At 37.9% G+C, this 13957-nt stretch overlaps 1 protein-coding gene across 4 annotated transcripts in view; it reads right to left on the reverse strand.

The window, feature by feature from the left end:
• Positions 1-13957, reverse strand: part of BLOC1S5 (biogenesis of lysosomal organelles complex-1, subunit 5, muted) — a 65415-nt gene that overhangs the window by 20283 nt on the left and 31175 nt on the right. For 3 of the 4 annotated variants that reach the window (XM_011962657.1, XM_011962658.1, XM_011962660.1), the window contains one exon: positions 11150-11279. The exons of the other annotated variant lie outside the window; for it this stretch is intronic. In XM_011962657.1, coding sequence (XP_011818047.1) covers positions 11150-11279 — 130 coding nt within the window. The remainder of the gene's footprint in view (positions 1-11149; positions 11280-13957) is intronic. 4 annotated transcript variants of the gene reach the window in all.

Genomic DNA, 13957 nt, shown 5'->3' on the forward strand with positions numbered 1-13957 from the left:
CAAATCAAAACCACAATGAGATACCATCTCACACCAGTTAGAATGGCAATCATTAAAAAGTCAGGAAACAACAGGTGCTGGAGAGGATGTGGAGAAACAGGAATGCTTTTACACTGTTGGTGTGAGTGTAAATTAGTTCAACCACTGTAGAAGACAGTATGGCAATTCCTCAAGGATCTAGAACTAGAATTACCATTTGACCCAGCCATCCCATTACTAGATATATACCCAAAGGATTATAAATCATGCTACTATAAAGACACATGCACCCGTATGTTTATTGCAGCACTATTCATAATAGCAAATACTTGGAACCAACCCAAATGTCCATCAATGACAGACTGGATTAAGAAAATGTTGCACATATACACCATGAAATACTACGCAGCCATAAAAATGGATGAGTTCATGTCCTTTGTAGGGACATGGATGAAGCTGTAAACCATCATTCTCAGCAAACTATCACAAGGACAGAAAACCAAACACTGCATGTTCTCATTCATAGGTGGGAATTGACAATGAAATCACTTGGACACAGGGCAGGGAACATCACACACCGGGGCCTGTCGTTGGGTGGGGGGGCTGGGGGAGGGACAGCATTAGGAGAGATACCTAATGTAAAGACAAGTTGATGGGCACAGCAAACCAACATGGCACATGTACACCTATGTATCAAACCTGCATGTTGTGCACATGTACCCTAAAACTTGAAGTATAATAATAAAAAAAATTGATGTTGGTGTGGATGTGGTGAAAGGGAAACACTTTTACACTGCTGGTGGGAATGTAAACTAGTACAACCACTATGCAAGACAGTGTGGAGATTCCTTAAAGAACTAAGAGTAGATCTACCATTGGATCCAACAATCCCACTACTGGGTATCTACCCAGAGGAAAAGAAGTCATCATACGAAAAAGACACTTGCACATACATGTTTATAACAGCACAATTCGCAATTGCAGAAATATGGAACCAGCCCAAATGCCCATCAATCAACAAGTGGATAAAGAAAACGTGGTGTATATATATATACACACATGCACACAGATATACACACACACCATGGAATACTATTCAGCCATAAAAAGGAATGAAATAATGACATTCGCATCAACCTGGATGGAATTAGAGACCATTATTCTAAGTAAAATAACCCAGGAATAGAAAACCAAATGTCGTTATGGTCTCACTTATAAATGGGAGCTAAGCTATGAGGACACAAAGGCATAAGAATAATACAGTGAACTTTGGGGGCTCGGGGAAGGATAGGAGAGAGGCAAGGGATAAAAAACTACACATTGGGTACAGTGTACACTGCTCAAGTGATGGGTGCACCAAAATCTCAGAAATCACCACTTAAGAACTTATCCATATACCCAAATACCACTGTTCCCCAAAAGTCTATTGAAATTTTTTAAAAAGGAATAAAAATCCATTTTTTTTTTAAAAAAGGCATAGAGTGGCTAAATAAACAAGACCCATCTCTACGCTGCCTATGAGAAAGGCACTTCACCTATGAAGACATGCAAGTTCTATGTGCTGATGAAAAGAACGCATATTCTGCAGCAGTTGGGTGAAATGTTCGTAAATGTCAGTTAGGCTTTACATTTCCATGCAACCAGAAAAAGATATTCCATGCAAGTGGAGACCAAAAAGAGCAGGAGTAACTACACTTAAATCAAATAAAGCAGACTACAAATCAAAGACTGTAAAAAGAGACAAAGAAGGTCACTATATAATTATACAGGGGTCAGTTCAGCAAAAAGGTGTAACAATTATAAATATCTATGTACTCAACACTGAAACTCCCAAGTACATAAAGCAAACATTAATAGATCTAAAGGGAGAGACAGAAAGCAATACAATAGCCACAGGAGACTTCAACTTCCCATACTTAGTAATGGACAGATAACCCAGACAAAATCAACAGAGAAACACTGGAGAGTTCAACTACAAACTCGACCAGGCCTTAGTGACACTTACAGAACCTTCATCCAACTGTAGCAGGTTACATGTTCTTTTCATCAGAACACAGACCATTCTCTGGAACAGATCATATCTTAGGCCACAAAACAAGTCTTAACAAATTCAAAAAGACAGACATCATTATCAGGTATATTTTCTGATCATAATGGAATAAAATTAAAAATCAACAACAAGAGGAAACTTGGAAAATACACACACACGTGGAAAGTAAACAACATGCTTCTGAACAACCAATGGGTCAGGTAAGAAATTAAGAAGGAAATTTAAAAATCTCTTGAAACAAATAAAATGAAAATACAACATATTCAAATCTATGAGATACAGCAAAAACAGTACTAAGAGGGAAATTTATAGCAACAAAAGCCTGTATCGAAAAAATAGAAAGACTTCAAATAAACAACCTAACATTGAACCTCAAGGAACCCAAAATTAGTAGAAGGAAAGAAATAATAGAGACCAGAGCAGAAATAAATAAAATTGAGGCAAAAAAATCAAAGAATCATTAAACGATTACAACAACTATACACCAATAAATTGGAAAAGCTAGAAGAAACAGATAATTTCCTAGACACATACAAGCTACCAAGCACAAACCATGAGGAAACAGAAAGCCTCAACAAGCTAATAATGAATAACAAGGCTGAAGCTATGATAAAGTCTCCTGTCAAAGAAAAGCTCAGGACTCGATGGCTGCATTGCTGAATTCCAGCAAACATTTAAAGACAATTTAACACCAATTCTACTCAAGTTCTTCAAAAAACTTGAAGAGGAGAGAATATTCCCAAACTCATTCTACAAGGCCAGCATTACCTCAATATCAAAATGACAAAGACAAAACAAGAAAAAAAAAAAAAAGAAAACTACAGACAATATCACTAATGAATGTAAAGGCAAAAATCCTCAACAAAATAGTAGCAAACCAAATTCAACAACACATTAAAAAGATCATTCACCATGGTCAAGTGGGATTTATCCCAGGAATGCCAGGATGGTTCAACATATGCAAATCTATAAATAAACCATATGGTAATTTCAATAGATGCTAAAAAAGCATTTGATAAAATCCAACATTTTTATGATAAAAATGTTTGGACGAATGGAGGCAAGATGGCGCAGTTCCGGGTTCTTCATCATCATCATCTTTGAACTCATACTTATCAAGGGCAGATGGAAGAGGTGCTTTACTGGGAAGTATCTGTTTACTTTCACAGATGAGAGAAATCAAGTATAGTAGACGGTAATAAAGCAAATCAAAAAACTCTCAACAAACTGGGTATAAAAAGAACATAGCTCAAAATAATAAAGGCCATATATGGCAAACCCACAGCTAACATCATATTGAATGAGGAAAAATTGAGAGCCTTTCCTGTAAGATCTGGAACAAGAAAAGGATGCTCACATTCACCACTTTTATTCAACATAATACTGAAAGTCCTGCCAAAGCAATTAGGCAAGAAATAAGGGCACACGAATTGGAAACGTATTAAGTCAAATTATCTTTGCAGATCATATGATCTTATATTTAGAAAAACCTACTGACTCACCAAAAAGCTCTTAGAACTAATAAATGTACTCAGTAAAGTTGCAGGATACAAAATCAACATACAAAAATCCATAGCATTTATATATGCCAACAACAAGCAATCTGAAAAAGAAATCAAGAAAGCAATCCTATTTATAATAGCTACAAAGAACATAAAATAGCTAGGAATCAATTGAACCAAAGAAGTAAAAGATCTATACAAGGAAAACTATAAAACACTGATGAAAAAAATTGAAGAGGGCACACAAAAATGGAAAGATATCCATGCTCCATAACTGGAAGAATGCCATTAAAATGACAATAATACCCAAAGCAATTTACAGACTCAATGCAATCCCTATCAAAATACCAATGACATTTTTCATAGAAATAGGAAAAATAAACCCTAAAATTTATACAGAACCACGAAAGACTCTGAATAGTCAAAGCAATTTTGAGCAAAAAGAACAAAGCTGGAGGCATCACACTACCTGATTACAAAGCGTATTACTAATACAAAGCTATAGTAACCAAATCAGCATGATACCGGCATAAAAACACACAGACCATGCATGGCACAGAATCAATAACCCAGATATAAACTCGCAGATTTATAGCTAGCTCATTTTCAACAAAGGTACCAAGAACATACAATGGGTAAAGGACAGGCTCTTCAATAAATGGTGCTGAGAAAACTGGATTATCAATATGACTGGGAAAACTGGATATCCATATGAAGAAGAATGAAACTAAACCTCTATCTCTCACCACACACAAAAATCAAACAAAAATGGATTAAAGACTTAAATCTAAGACGTGAAACTATGAAATTACCAGAAGAAACTCTAGGGGGAAACACTCCAGGACACTCGTCTGGGCGAAGACTTTTTTCCTTAAGACCTCAAAAGTGAGGCAACCAAAGCAAAAACAGACAAATGGGATTACATCAAGCTAAAATGCTTCCGTGAAGCAAAGAGAATAATCAAGTTGAAGAGACAACCCACAGGAGAAGAAAGTATTAGCAAACTATTCATTTGACAAGGGATTAATAACCAGAATATATAAGGAGTTCAAACAACAATATAGGAAAAAACCCAAAGAATCCAAATTTTTAAAATAGGCAAAGATCTATTTCAAAAGAAAGAGACATTTCTCAAAAGACATAAAATGGCCAACAGGAATATGAAAAAAATGCCCAAGATCACTAATTGTCAGAGAAATGCAAATCAGACCCACAACGAGATAGCATCTCTAGTTAAAATGGCTTTTATTAAAAAGGCAAAGAATAATGGATGCTGGCAAGGATGTGGAGAAAAGGGAACTCTCATACACTGTTGGTCAGAATATAAATTAGTACAACCACTATGGAGAACAGTTTGGAGGTTCCTCAAAAAACTAAAAATAGAACTACCATATGATCCAGCAATTCCACAATACTGGGTATATATCTAGAAGAAAAGGAGAGAGACATCTGCACTCATGTGTGTATTGCAGCACTAGCCAAAATATGGAACCAACCTAAATTTCCATGAATGGGTAAGAAAATGTGGTATACACAATGGAATATTATTCAGCCATAAAAATGAACAAAATCCCATCATCTGCAGCAACATGGATGGAACTAGATGTTATTATGTTAAGTGAAATAAGCCAAGCACAGAAAGACAAATATTGCTTGCTGTCACTCATACGTGAGAGCTAAAGAAATGGATCTCATGAATATAGATAGTAGATTGGTAGTTACCAGAGGCCAGGAAGTATAGTGAGGAGGAGGGCACAAAGACAGTTTGATTAATAGATATAAATAGTCTGATGGAAGAAATAAGACCTAGTATTTGATACATCAGTAGGCTGACTATAGTTTACAATAACCTATTATGTAATTCAAAATAGGTAGAAGAGAATAATTTGAATGTTTTTAGTGAAAAGAAAAGACAAATATTTAAGGTGATGAATATATGAATTACACTAATTTGGTCTTTACAAATTATACGAAAGCATTAAATTACCATAAGTACCCCCAAAATATGTACATTATACAATAATAGAAAAGTAAAATTATTTTTAAAAAGCTAAGTAAATGTAGTATTAGCTTTAAAAAAAGAAAATAATTTCAGCTTGGCATTAGGAACAGATTTTGGCCAAATGCTCACTCATTCACTTCAATGAACAAATAACTACTGAGTGGCTATAAAGTAGGCAGGCACTGTTCTAGGTGCTTGAGATACCACAGTGAACAACCAGAGTCCTGAGCTTACAGGACTCAAATTAAAGTAGCAGGCACTGTTCTAGGTGCCTGAGATACCACAATGAACAACCAGAGTCCTGAGCTTACAGGACTCAAATTTTAGTTGGGAAGACAGGGATATGGGACCAGGCTAAAACCACAAATGTGGAATTTAATTATTGATTGGTATACAGATGATATTGAAAGGCGTGATTCTGTATGAGCTCACCAAGCGAGTTTAAACAGGAAAGCAGTCGCGGAACCAAGCCTGCGAGCACCTCAAGGTTAAAAGTCTGAAGGTAAGTGGGAACTAACAAAGTAGACTGAGAAGGAGGAGCCTGCGTTGTAGGAGGAAATCCAAGAAAAAGTGATAATCCAGGAATAAAGGCAGACTTTTCTGACTACCTTTTCAAAGATATATAGAAGTAACATCCTGAAGTGGAACTTAAGCTCTGGAGGCAGAAGAGCTAGGCTTGCATGATAGTTCCTCCAATTATTATTGGAGAATCTGGAGTGTTCAACCACTATAAATTTCTGTTTTCTCAACTATGAGGCGGGGAAGATGATAAACACTTATTTCACTGGGTTATGAGAAAAATATGAAAAAATACAGGCGAAAAGCCTAACTAGTAAAGTGCTATATAAATTAGTTTGTATTTTAAATTACAGTGTGTTCTTAAAGATTTCTAGGTAAAGATGGCAGAGTGAAGCAAAACCACACAAACTTAGTCCCTTAGATGACTCTCAAAACAAAGATTTTTAAAAGGTAAAATACTTCACCATTTACTAAATAGTAAAGAATTATAATTGCATACAATCAACTTTGAAAAGTAGTAACCAAGAATAGGAACACAGATTGTAGTCAAGAACTGAGATTCCTGGTGGCTCACGCCTGTAATCCCAGCACCATGGGAGGCCGAGGCAGGTGGATCACGAGGTCAAGAGATTGAGACCATCTTGGCCAACATGGTGAAACCCCGTCTCTACTACAAAATTGTTAGAACTCTAATATGCTTTAATTTGTAGAAAAACAGATGGGGGAGGGGAGAGGAAAGAAAGGAAAATAACATATGAAAGACAGATAAGACAGACAAAGCATCCATCCTGGAAGAAAACCTAATAAAAGTCTCCTTAAGTCCTTTGCAATAGAAAGTAGCATGATAAGCTCAATAAATGTGATCAAACCTGATGATAAAAATACAGAATGAAATGAAAAATGAAATTACAAAGCTAAGGAAACAGAGAACTACAACAACATCATTACAGATACAATAAATAAAATCAGAAACAAAGGAATTGAATCAGGTTGGTTGTGGTGGTTCATGCCTGTAATCCCCAGCACTTTGCAAGGCCGATGCAGGCGGATTGCTTGAGCCCAGGAGTTTGTGACCAGTCCGGGCAACATGGCAAACCCTGTCTCTACGAAAAAATTAGCCAGCATGGTGGTGCATACCTGTAGTCTCTCCTATTTGGAAGGCTGAGGTGGAAGGATCACCTGAGTCCAGGGGGTCGAGGCTGCAGCGAGCCATGACCACACCCCTGCAATTCAGCCTAAAAAAAAAGGAATTGAATTGTCTACAACTGAACATTGGCAGAATTTTAACTGTAGAACAGAAAGCAAACATTATAAACCCTGACAAAGTTAAATTCACAAGTGAGAGAGTAGTGGAAGAGTAGCAGGAAGGGAGGGTTGAAAATCCTCCATCTCTCATGGCAAGGCATTAATTAATGCTACTAACAATTTGAACATAATACAAATGAACAGAAACAACATGACTACAACTTTTAATTGTTTTCTATAATTATTTTCCTCATAATGATCTTTTAGTAACTACTATATTTGATGGTAAGACGTACTTGTTTCAAGGTACTGTCTTCCATTTTACTTTTTGTTCTAATTCAAATGAAATTAAAGTTAATACTTTAACTTAAAAATTATATGATCCCATTCTTATCAAATGTTTTCTCTCCCTCTCATACCTTCCCCCCAACTTCTCCTCTCCCCTGCTCATTTATCCAGCTATCATTCTCCATACATCGTTCTATTTGAATACACACAAAGATGTATGGAATGGTGTTCACCAAAGTTAAAAAGCAATAGCTTTTTAAAGTAGGTTGTTGTTGCTGTTGTTGCTGTTGGTTAGAGACAGGATCTCAGGCTGGAGTGCAGTGGCATCATCATAACTTGCTGCAGCCTTGAACTCCTGGGCTCAAGCAATCCTACCACCTCAGCCTCCCAGGTAGCTGGGACTACAGGTGCGCCTCACTGCACCTAGTTAATTTTTTTCAATTTTTTTGGTAGAGAGTGTCTTGCTTTGTTGCCCAGGCAGGTCTTGAACTCTTGGCTTCAAGCAATCCTCCAGCCTAGGCCTCCCAAAGTGCTGGGATTATAGGTGTGAGCTACCACGCCTGGCCTGTTTCTTTCTTTTTATGATTTATTTTCTTCTTTATTTTTTGCTTATTACTAAAATATATTAGGTTTTATTTTTAAATAATGCAAAAATAAAGTCATTGTTCTTAAAAAGAGAGAGGGAGACAAGGAGGGAGGGGATATTCTTTTATTATGGTCATGTTAGTTTATTTGAATGAGGAATAATCTAGGAGCTGTCCATCCTCCTTACTCTCTAAAAATCAAAGGCTGAGTCCTTGATATTAAGACAAGATCTCCTGACACCAAACGTGGTGAAATTTACAAGTCTATTAAATAATTAATAAATAGAACACAGACACCTTGTCTGAAGGATGAAAAACAAGTAATGGCTATATCTTCATAACAAGTTACTTTATGGGTTGCTCTTACATACCTTGATGGAGCTCCTGTTTACTTTTTTGTGGTTCTTAAGGAACTACAGAAGAGTTTTGGTTCTAAAGCCTCTGCTCACCTAATCTCAGGACACTCTGCAAAGTAGATGGCAATGCAGCCAAAAGCAGAAATGGTTCCAAGCTGAGTTCTGTACTAGGTCTCCATTCAGAGAGTTCTAGATGGTCCCACCTTCTTGGCCCTTCATCTATTAGTTTTGTGCACAATGTCAGAACAATGTGTAAGACCCACATTTGTAGTGTTCTGAGAGGCACAGCTGACCACACACATAGTGTCAAACACGTATATGAAGAGATAAATGTGATGTTTCTACTAAAAGGCACAAAATGAAACCCAACTTATCAATAGTCTTATACTATTAAATACTGAGATCAATATATTCTATACAAAAACTTGCTTAAATGATTTTGCACAACTCCCAGATCGATTAGTAGTGAAAATAAACAAGTCAATACATCATTTAAAATGTCGCTTTTAAACATGAAATTTGCTGGGCCCAGACTAATTTTCAAAACTACATCAGTTTTAAAGGCAGTGACACTCAGCGATAAAAGGTACAAGAAAATACTTATGTCAGAGCTTACTACAGAAACTTTTCCTGCTTCCAGCAGAAAACTGTTCGGAAAGCCATTGCCTGGTTTCTACAGCTGGCAAGACCCAATGTATTCCACACACAATGGAACCTCAATTACTAACTTCACATTTTTATGTTTTAATTCTGCTTTTCAAGAAAACGCACTTAATCTGGATTCCAAATTATCAGTAATACTTTTGTACTTCTCTGAGAAGACTGTAATTTTAAGAGGCTCGTCCTTACACCTTCAATAACTTTAGCCCCAGAATGAAGTAAGTCAAAATAGTTTTCACTCAGTTTTACAAAATTTAGTTTTATATACTTACAACGTGGAAGAGGAAAGGTGTATGCATGTCTGCAAGGCATACGTAAGCATCTTATTGGTAACTGTTGGAGTTTTCCTTTTAGCATGCTAACTAGAATGTCTGACAGGGTTAAGGATGTGGTTATGAACAAATGAGGGCATGTTTGTTGTAAAACGCAAAGCATAAGGCCAATTTTATACTTTTGCTGTTCCACTCCGAGAAACCAAATGTGACCTGGGAGATCTATGTTTTCCAACCTCCTTTTAGCATTAGAGTACACAAGAGCATTAACTTGGACCCGGACACAAAGACGTATTTAATTCAGTTATTAACCAAGATCTCTCTGCTGCCTTTCTTCACCAGCCATTCTACTGCAGGTCAGTTTTTTTTGTTTTTTGTGGTTTTTTTTTTTTGGCCTTTTTTCCCCTTCAGAAAGATCTGTTTCCATTTTATACTTCAGTAACCCATCATTCTTTACCAGCATTATCCTCACTTGTTGCTCTTGAATTCCTTCCTGCACAACACTTGGACAAGCTGAATATTGGCAATATAAATCTGGATTTTCTTAAATACTTCAAATTTCTAAATCAGTTACTAATAAAACTTTTATTTATTTTGTTATGGTTTGATATTAAAAATATTCATTTTGATCAACTATCTCTCCACATTAAAATATTTTACTTAATGAAAAAAAGTGATAAAGTATTTATGAAAACATTATTTTCTAAATAAAGCTAAAACCTCTAGTCCCCTGTGTGAAAAAGAAGTTTCATCTCAGATCTTCCCAGTTCCTGGTCATCAATTTTTTTTTTTCTTTTCCGAGATGGCATCTCGCTCTGCTCACTGCAACCTCCGCCTCCTGGGTTCAAGGGATTCTTCTGCCTCAGCCTCCCAAGTAGCTGGGACTACAGGCACGTGCCATCACGCCTGGCTAATTTTTGTAGTTTTAGTAGAGACGGGGTTTTACCATATTGGCCAGGTTGGTCTCAAACTCCTGACCTCGTGGTCTGCCTGCCTTGGCCTCCCAAAGTGCTGGGATTACAAGCATGAGCTACCGTGCCCAGCCTCAAATTTTTTATATATATATATAAATTTTTTTTGTAAAAATAGGACGGCCATGGTGGCTCATGCCTGTTAAAAATTCCAGCACTTTGGGAGGTTAAGGCAGGTGAATCACTTGAGGCCAGGAGTTTGAGACCAGCCTGGCCAACTTGGTGAAACCCCATCTCCACTAAAAACACAAAAATTAGCCAGGCGTGGTGATACACACCTGTAGTCCCAGCTACTCAGGAGGCTGAGGCACGAGAACCACTTGAATCTGGGAGGCGGAGGTTGTAGTGAGCTGAGATCCCACCACTGCCTTACAGCCTGGGAGGCAGAGTGAGACTGTGCCTCCAAAAAAAAGAAAAAGAAAAAGAAAAATTTGTAAAAATAGGTGAAAAATATTTTGACTTTCCCACACACTAAACAGACTGTCTCGTGTACCACAGATGCACACAACTCACTTTGGAGATTAATGCTGTTTGGAGATTAATTAATGGCAACATACATTAATCACTAGAAAACCACTTTCTCTGTAACTGAGCTTCCCTCTCATTTATCCAGGTTAAGAACTTTCCCTCTCCACTTTTCATCATAATACCCAAGAAAATACATTGTGGTGTAGCATTCATTTGAAATGAAAAGCAATTAAAAAAAAAATCGCTAACTCACATCTCTGGAGAACTTGGCTGAGGTTGTCCCGCATTGTGTCTCTACATTTGGGAAGAGTATGTTCATTTGTTTCATGGATCATATTCTTCAAATTTTCAAGAACTCGCATTTCTCGAAGACCACGCTTTTCCTATTAAAAGAAAGTAAATGACTAATAAATATGGTGTCTTTTTCTTTTTCTTTTTTTTGAGATGCAGTCTCACTCTGTTGCCCAGACTGGAGTGCAGTGGTGTGATCTCAGCTCACTGCAACCTCCACCTCCCAGGTTCAAGTGATTCTCCTGCCTCAGCCTCCCAAGTAGCTGGGACTACAGGCTACAACCACTATGCCTGGCTAATTTTTGTATTTTTTTTCTTTTAGTAGAGATGGGGTTCCACCATATTGGCCAGGCTGGTCTCAAACTCCTGACCTTGTCATCTGCCCACCTTGGCCTCCCAAAGCGCCAGGATTACAGCTGTGAGCCACCGCGCCCAGCATATTGTGTCTTAAATCTTAGTAATTACTTTCTAAGATATCCACCCAGGTTTTGGTTGTTAGGTTATGACTTATTACTGAAAATTTATGCAGCCTTCTTCTAATTATTTGGCAATAAATGCCTCATAACCCAGAGGCATTTTTAAAATTATGAAATGCTCCAAAAGTTGCAATATGAGTAATATTTTTATAGCAATGTTAAAAAATTGGCAAGAGAAATACTAAAAGAACCAGAAAAATGGCCCAGATTGCCACATATTTTATTAGAAGGAAATTAAACACCCCTGATCTGATCTTAAATTTCATTTTGTCATTCTTACTATCATATAGTTTCTATTATTATGTGCTATATTTTTTTATCTCATTCCTTTTTTTTCCTCAAAATAAAAATGGGTAGTAAAAGTAATATGTAGATACTTCCCTATATAGAAAAGAACACTGAAGGCTTGAGGCTATTATCATTAGAAAGACCTCCTCATAAGGTTGGCCCTGGCTTGGGGCTGGAAACTTGACTAGTAAACAGTTCCCTATGTTGGTATAAAACCCTTCCATAAATTACAAAAGTGGTTTACTGTGCCTAGATGGTTTACACCAAGCTTGTCCAAGCCGCGGCAGATGGGCTACAAGCGGCCCCAGACGGTTTTGAATGCAGCCCAACACAAATTATAAAACTTCCTTAAAACATTATGAGATTTTTTGTGATTTTTTCTTTTTTAGCTCATCAGCTATTGTTACTGTTAGTGTGTTTTATGTGTGGCCCAAGACAATTCTTCTCCTTTCAGCGCAGACCAGGGAAGCAAAAAGATTGGACACCCCTGGTTTACACAAACAACGTGATTAATGTTGAATACCTCTTTCCTTCTGGAAGTCTGAAAATGTCGTACATGCTAGGCAGAGGATGCCTCCTTGACCAGCCCCCAATAAAACCCCTGGACACCTAGGCTCAGGCAAGCTTCCCTGTAAGATTACACTTTACATGTGTTGTCACAACTTGTCACAAGGGGAATTCAGTGCATCCTGTGTGACTCCACTGGGGGAGGACTCTTGGACGCTTCTACCTGGGTTCCTCCAGACTGCTTCCCAAGCACCTTTTCCCTTTGCTGACACTGCTTTGTATTCTTTTGCCATAAAAAAGCTTGCCACAAGTATGGTCATATGCTGACTTCTGTGAGTTCTTCTAGTGAATCACTGAACCTGCAGGTGGTTTTAGGAACTCCGAAAACATCTCCATTACAGAAAGTAGAGCAAAACCACCCTCCCTGCCCAAAATGAGGGTGGGCTATACTTAGTAACATGCTTCCAAAGAATAGAACAGGGAAAGGGAAAAATATTAACATTATAGTAGAGAAAACTAGCAACATGATAGTTGAGAAAACCAGCAAATGCAGTAATACCTCAACTAAGCCAAGAAGGTTCATATTATCAGTGGTGTCGTGTTGATAGCATGCACTCCTTGATATAATGTGATAAGGGTACTTTACCTTTGTGGTATTCTTTCCCAATATCCAAAACCTGAGTCTAGTCATGAGAAAAACAACAGACAAATCCAGACTGGATACCTAGCCAGTACTCAAGACTTATGTAAAGGTCATAAAAAATAAGGAAAGGCTGAGGAACTGTCACAGACCAAAGACTAAGATGGCATGATCATTCAATGCAATGTGGTACCCCAGATTAGATTCTGGAACAGAAAGGGGACTATAATAGAAAAACTGGTAAAATTCAAATAAAGTCTGGTGTTTCATTAACAGTAATGTATCAATGTTGGTTTCTTAGCTTTTACAAATGCAGCATGGTAACACAAGAAATTAAGTAACGAAAGAAAGTGGGTGAGGTGTTGATATGGTTTGGCTGTGTCCCCACTCAAGTCTCAACTTGAATTGTATCTCCCAGAACTCCCATGTTGTGGGAGGAACCCAGCGGGAGGTAACTGATTCATGGGAGCCAGTCCTTCCCATACTGTTCTCGTGATAGTGAATAAGTCTCTGAGGGACATATCAGGGGTTTCCACTTTGGCTTCTTCTTCATTTTCTCTTGCTACCACCATGTAAGACGTATCTTTCAGGCCAGGCGCAATGGCTCACGCCTGTAATTCCAGCACTTTGGGAGGCCGAGGCGGGTGGATCACGAGGTTAGGAGTTTGAGACAAGCCTGGAAGCCTGGCCAACATGGTGAAACCCCGTCTCTACTAAAGATACAAAAAAATTAGCCAGGTGTGGTGGCACGTGCCTGTAGTCCTAGCTACTCAGGAGGCTGAGGCAGGAGAATCGTTTGAACCTGGGAGGCGGAGGTTGCAGTGAGCCAAGACTGTGCCACTGCACTCCAGCCTGGGCG

Source organism: Colobus angolensis, unplaced genomic scaffold, assembly GCF_000951035.1.
Source record: "Colobus angolensis palliatus isolate OR3802 unplaced genomic scaffold, Cang.pa_1.0 Scaffold6, whole genome shotgun sequence".
NCBI classification, from domain to species: Eukaryota; Metazoa; Chordata; class Mammalia; order Primates; family Cercopithecidae; genus Colobus; species Colobus angolensis.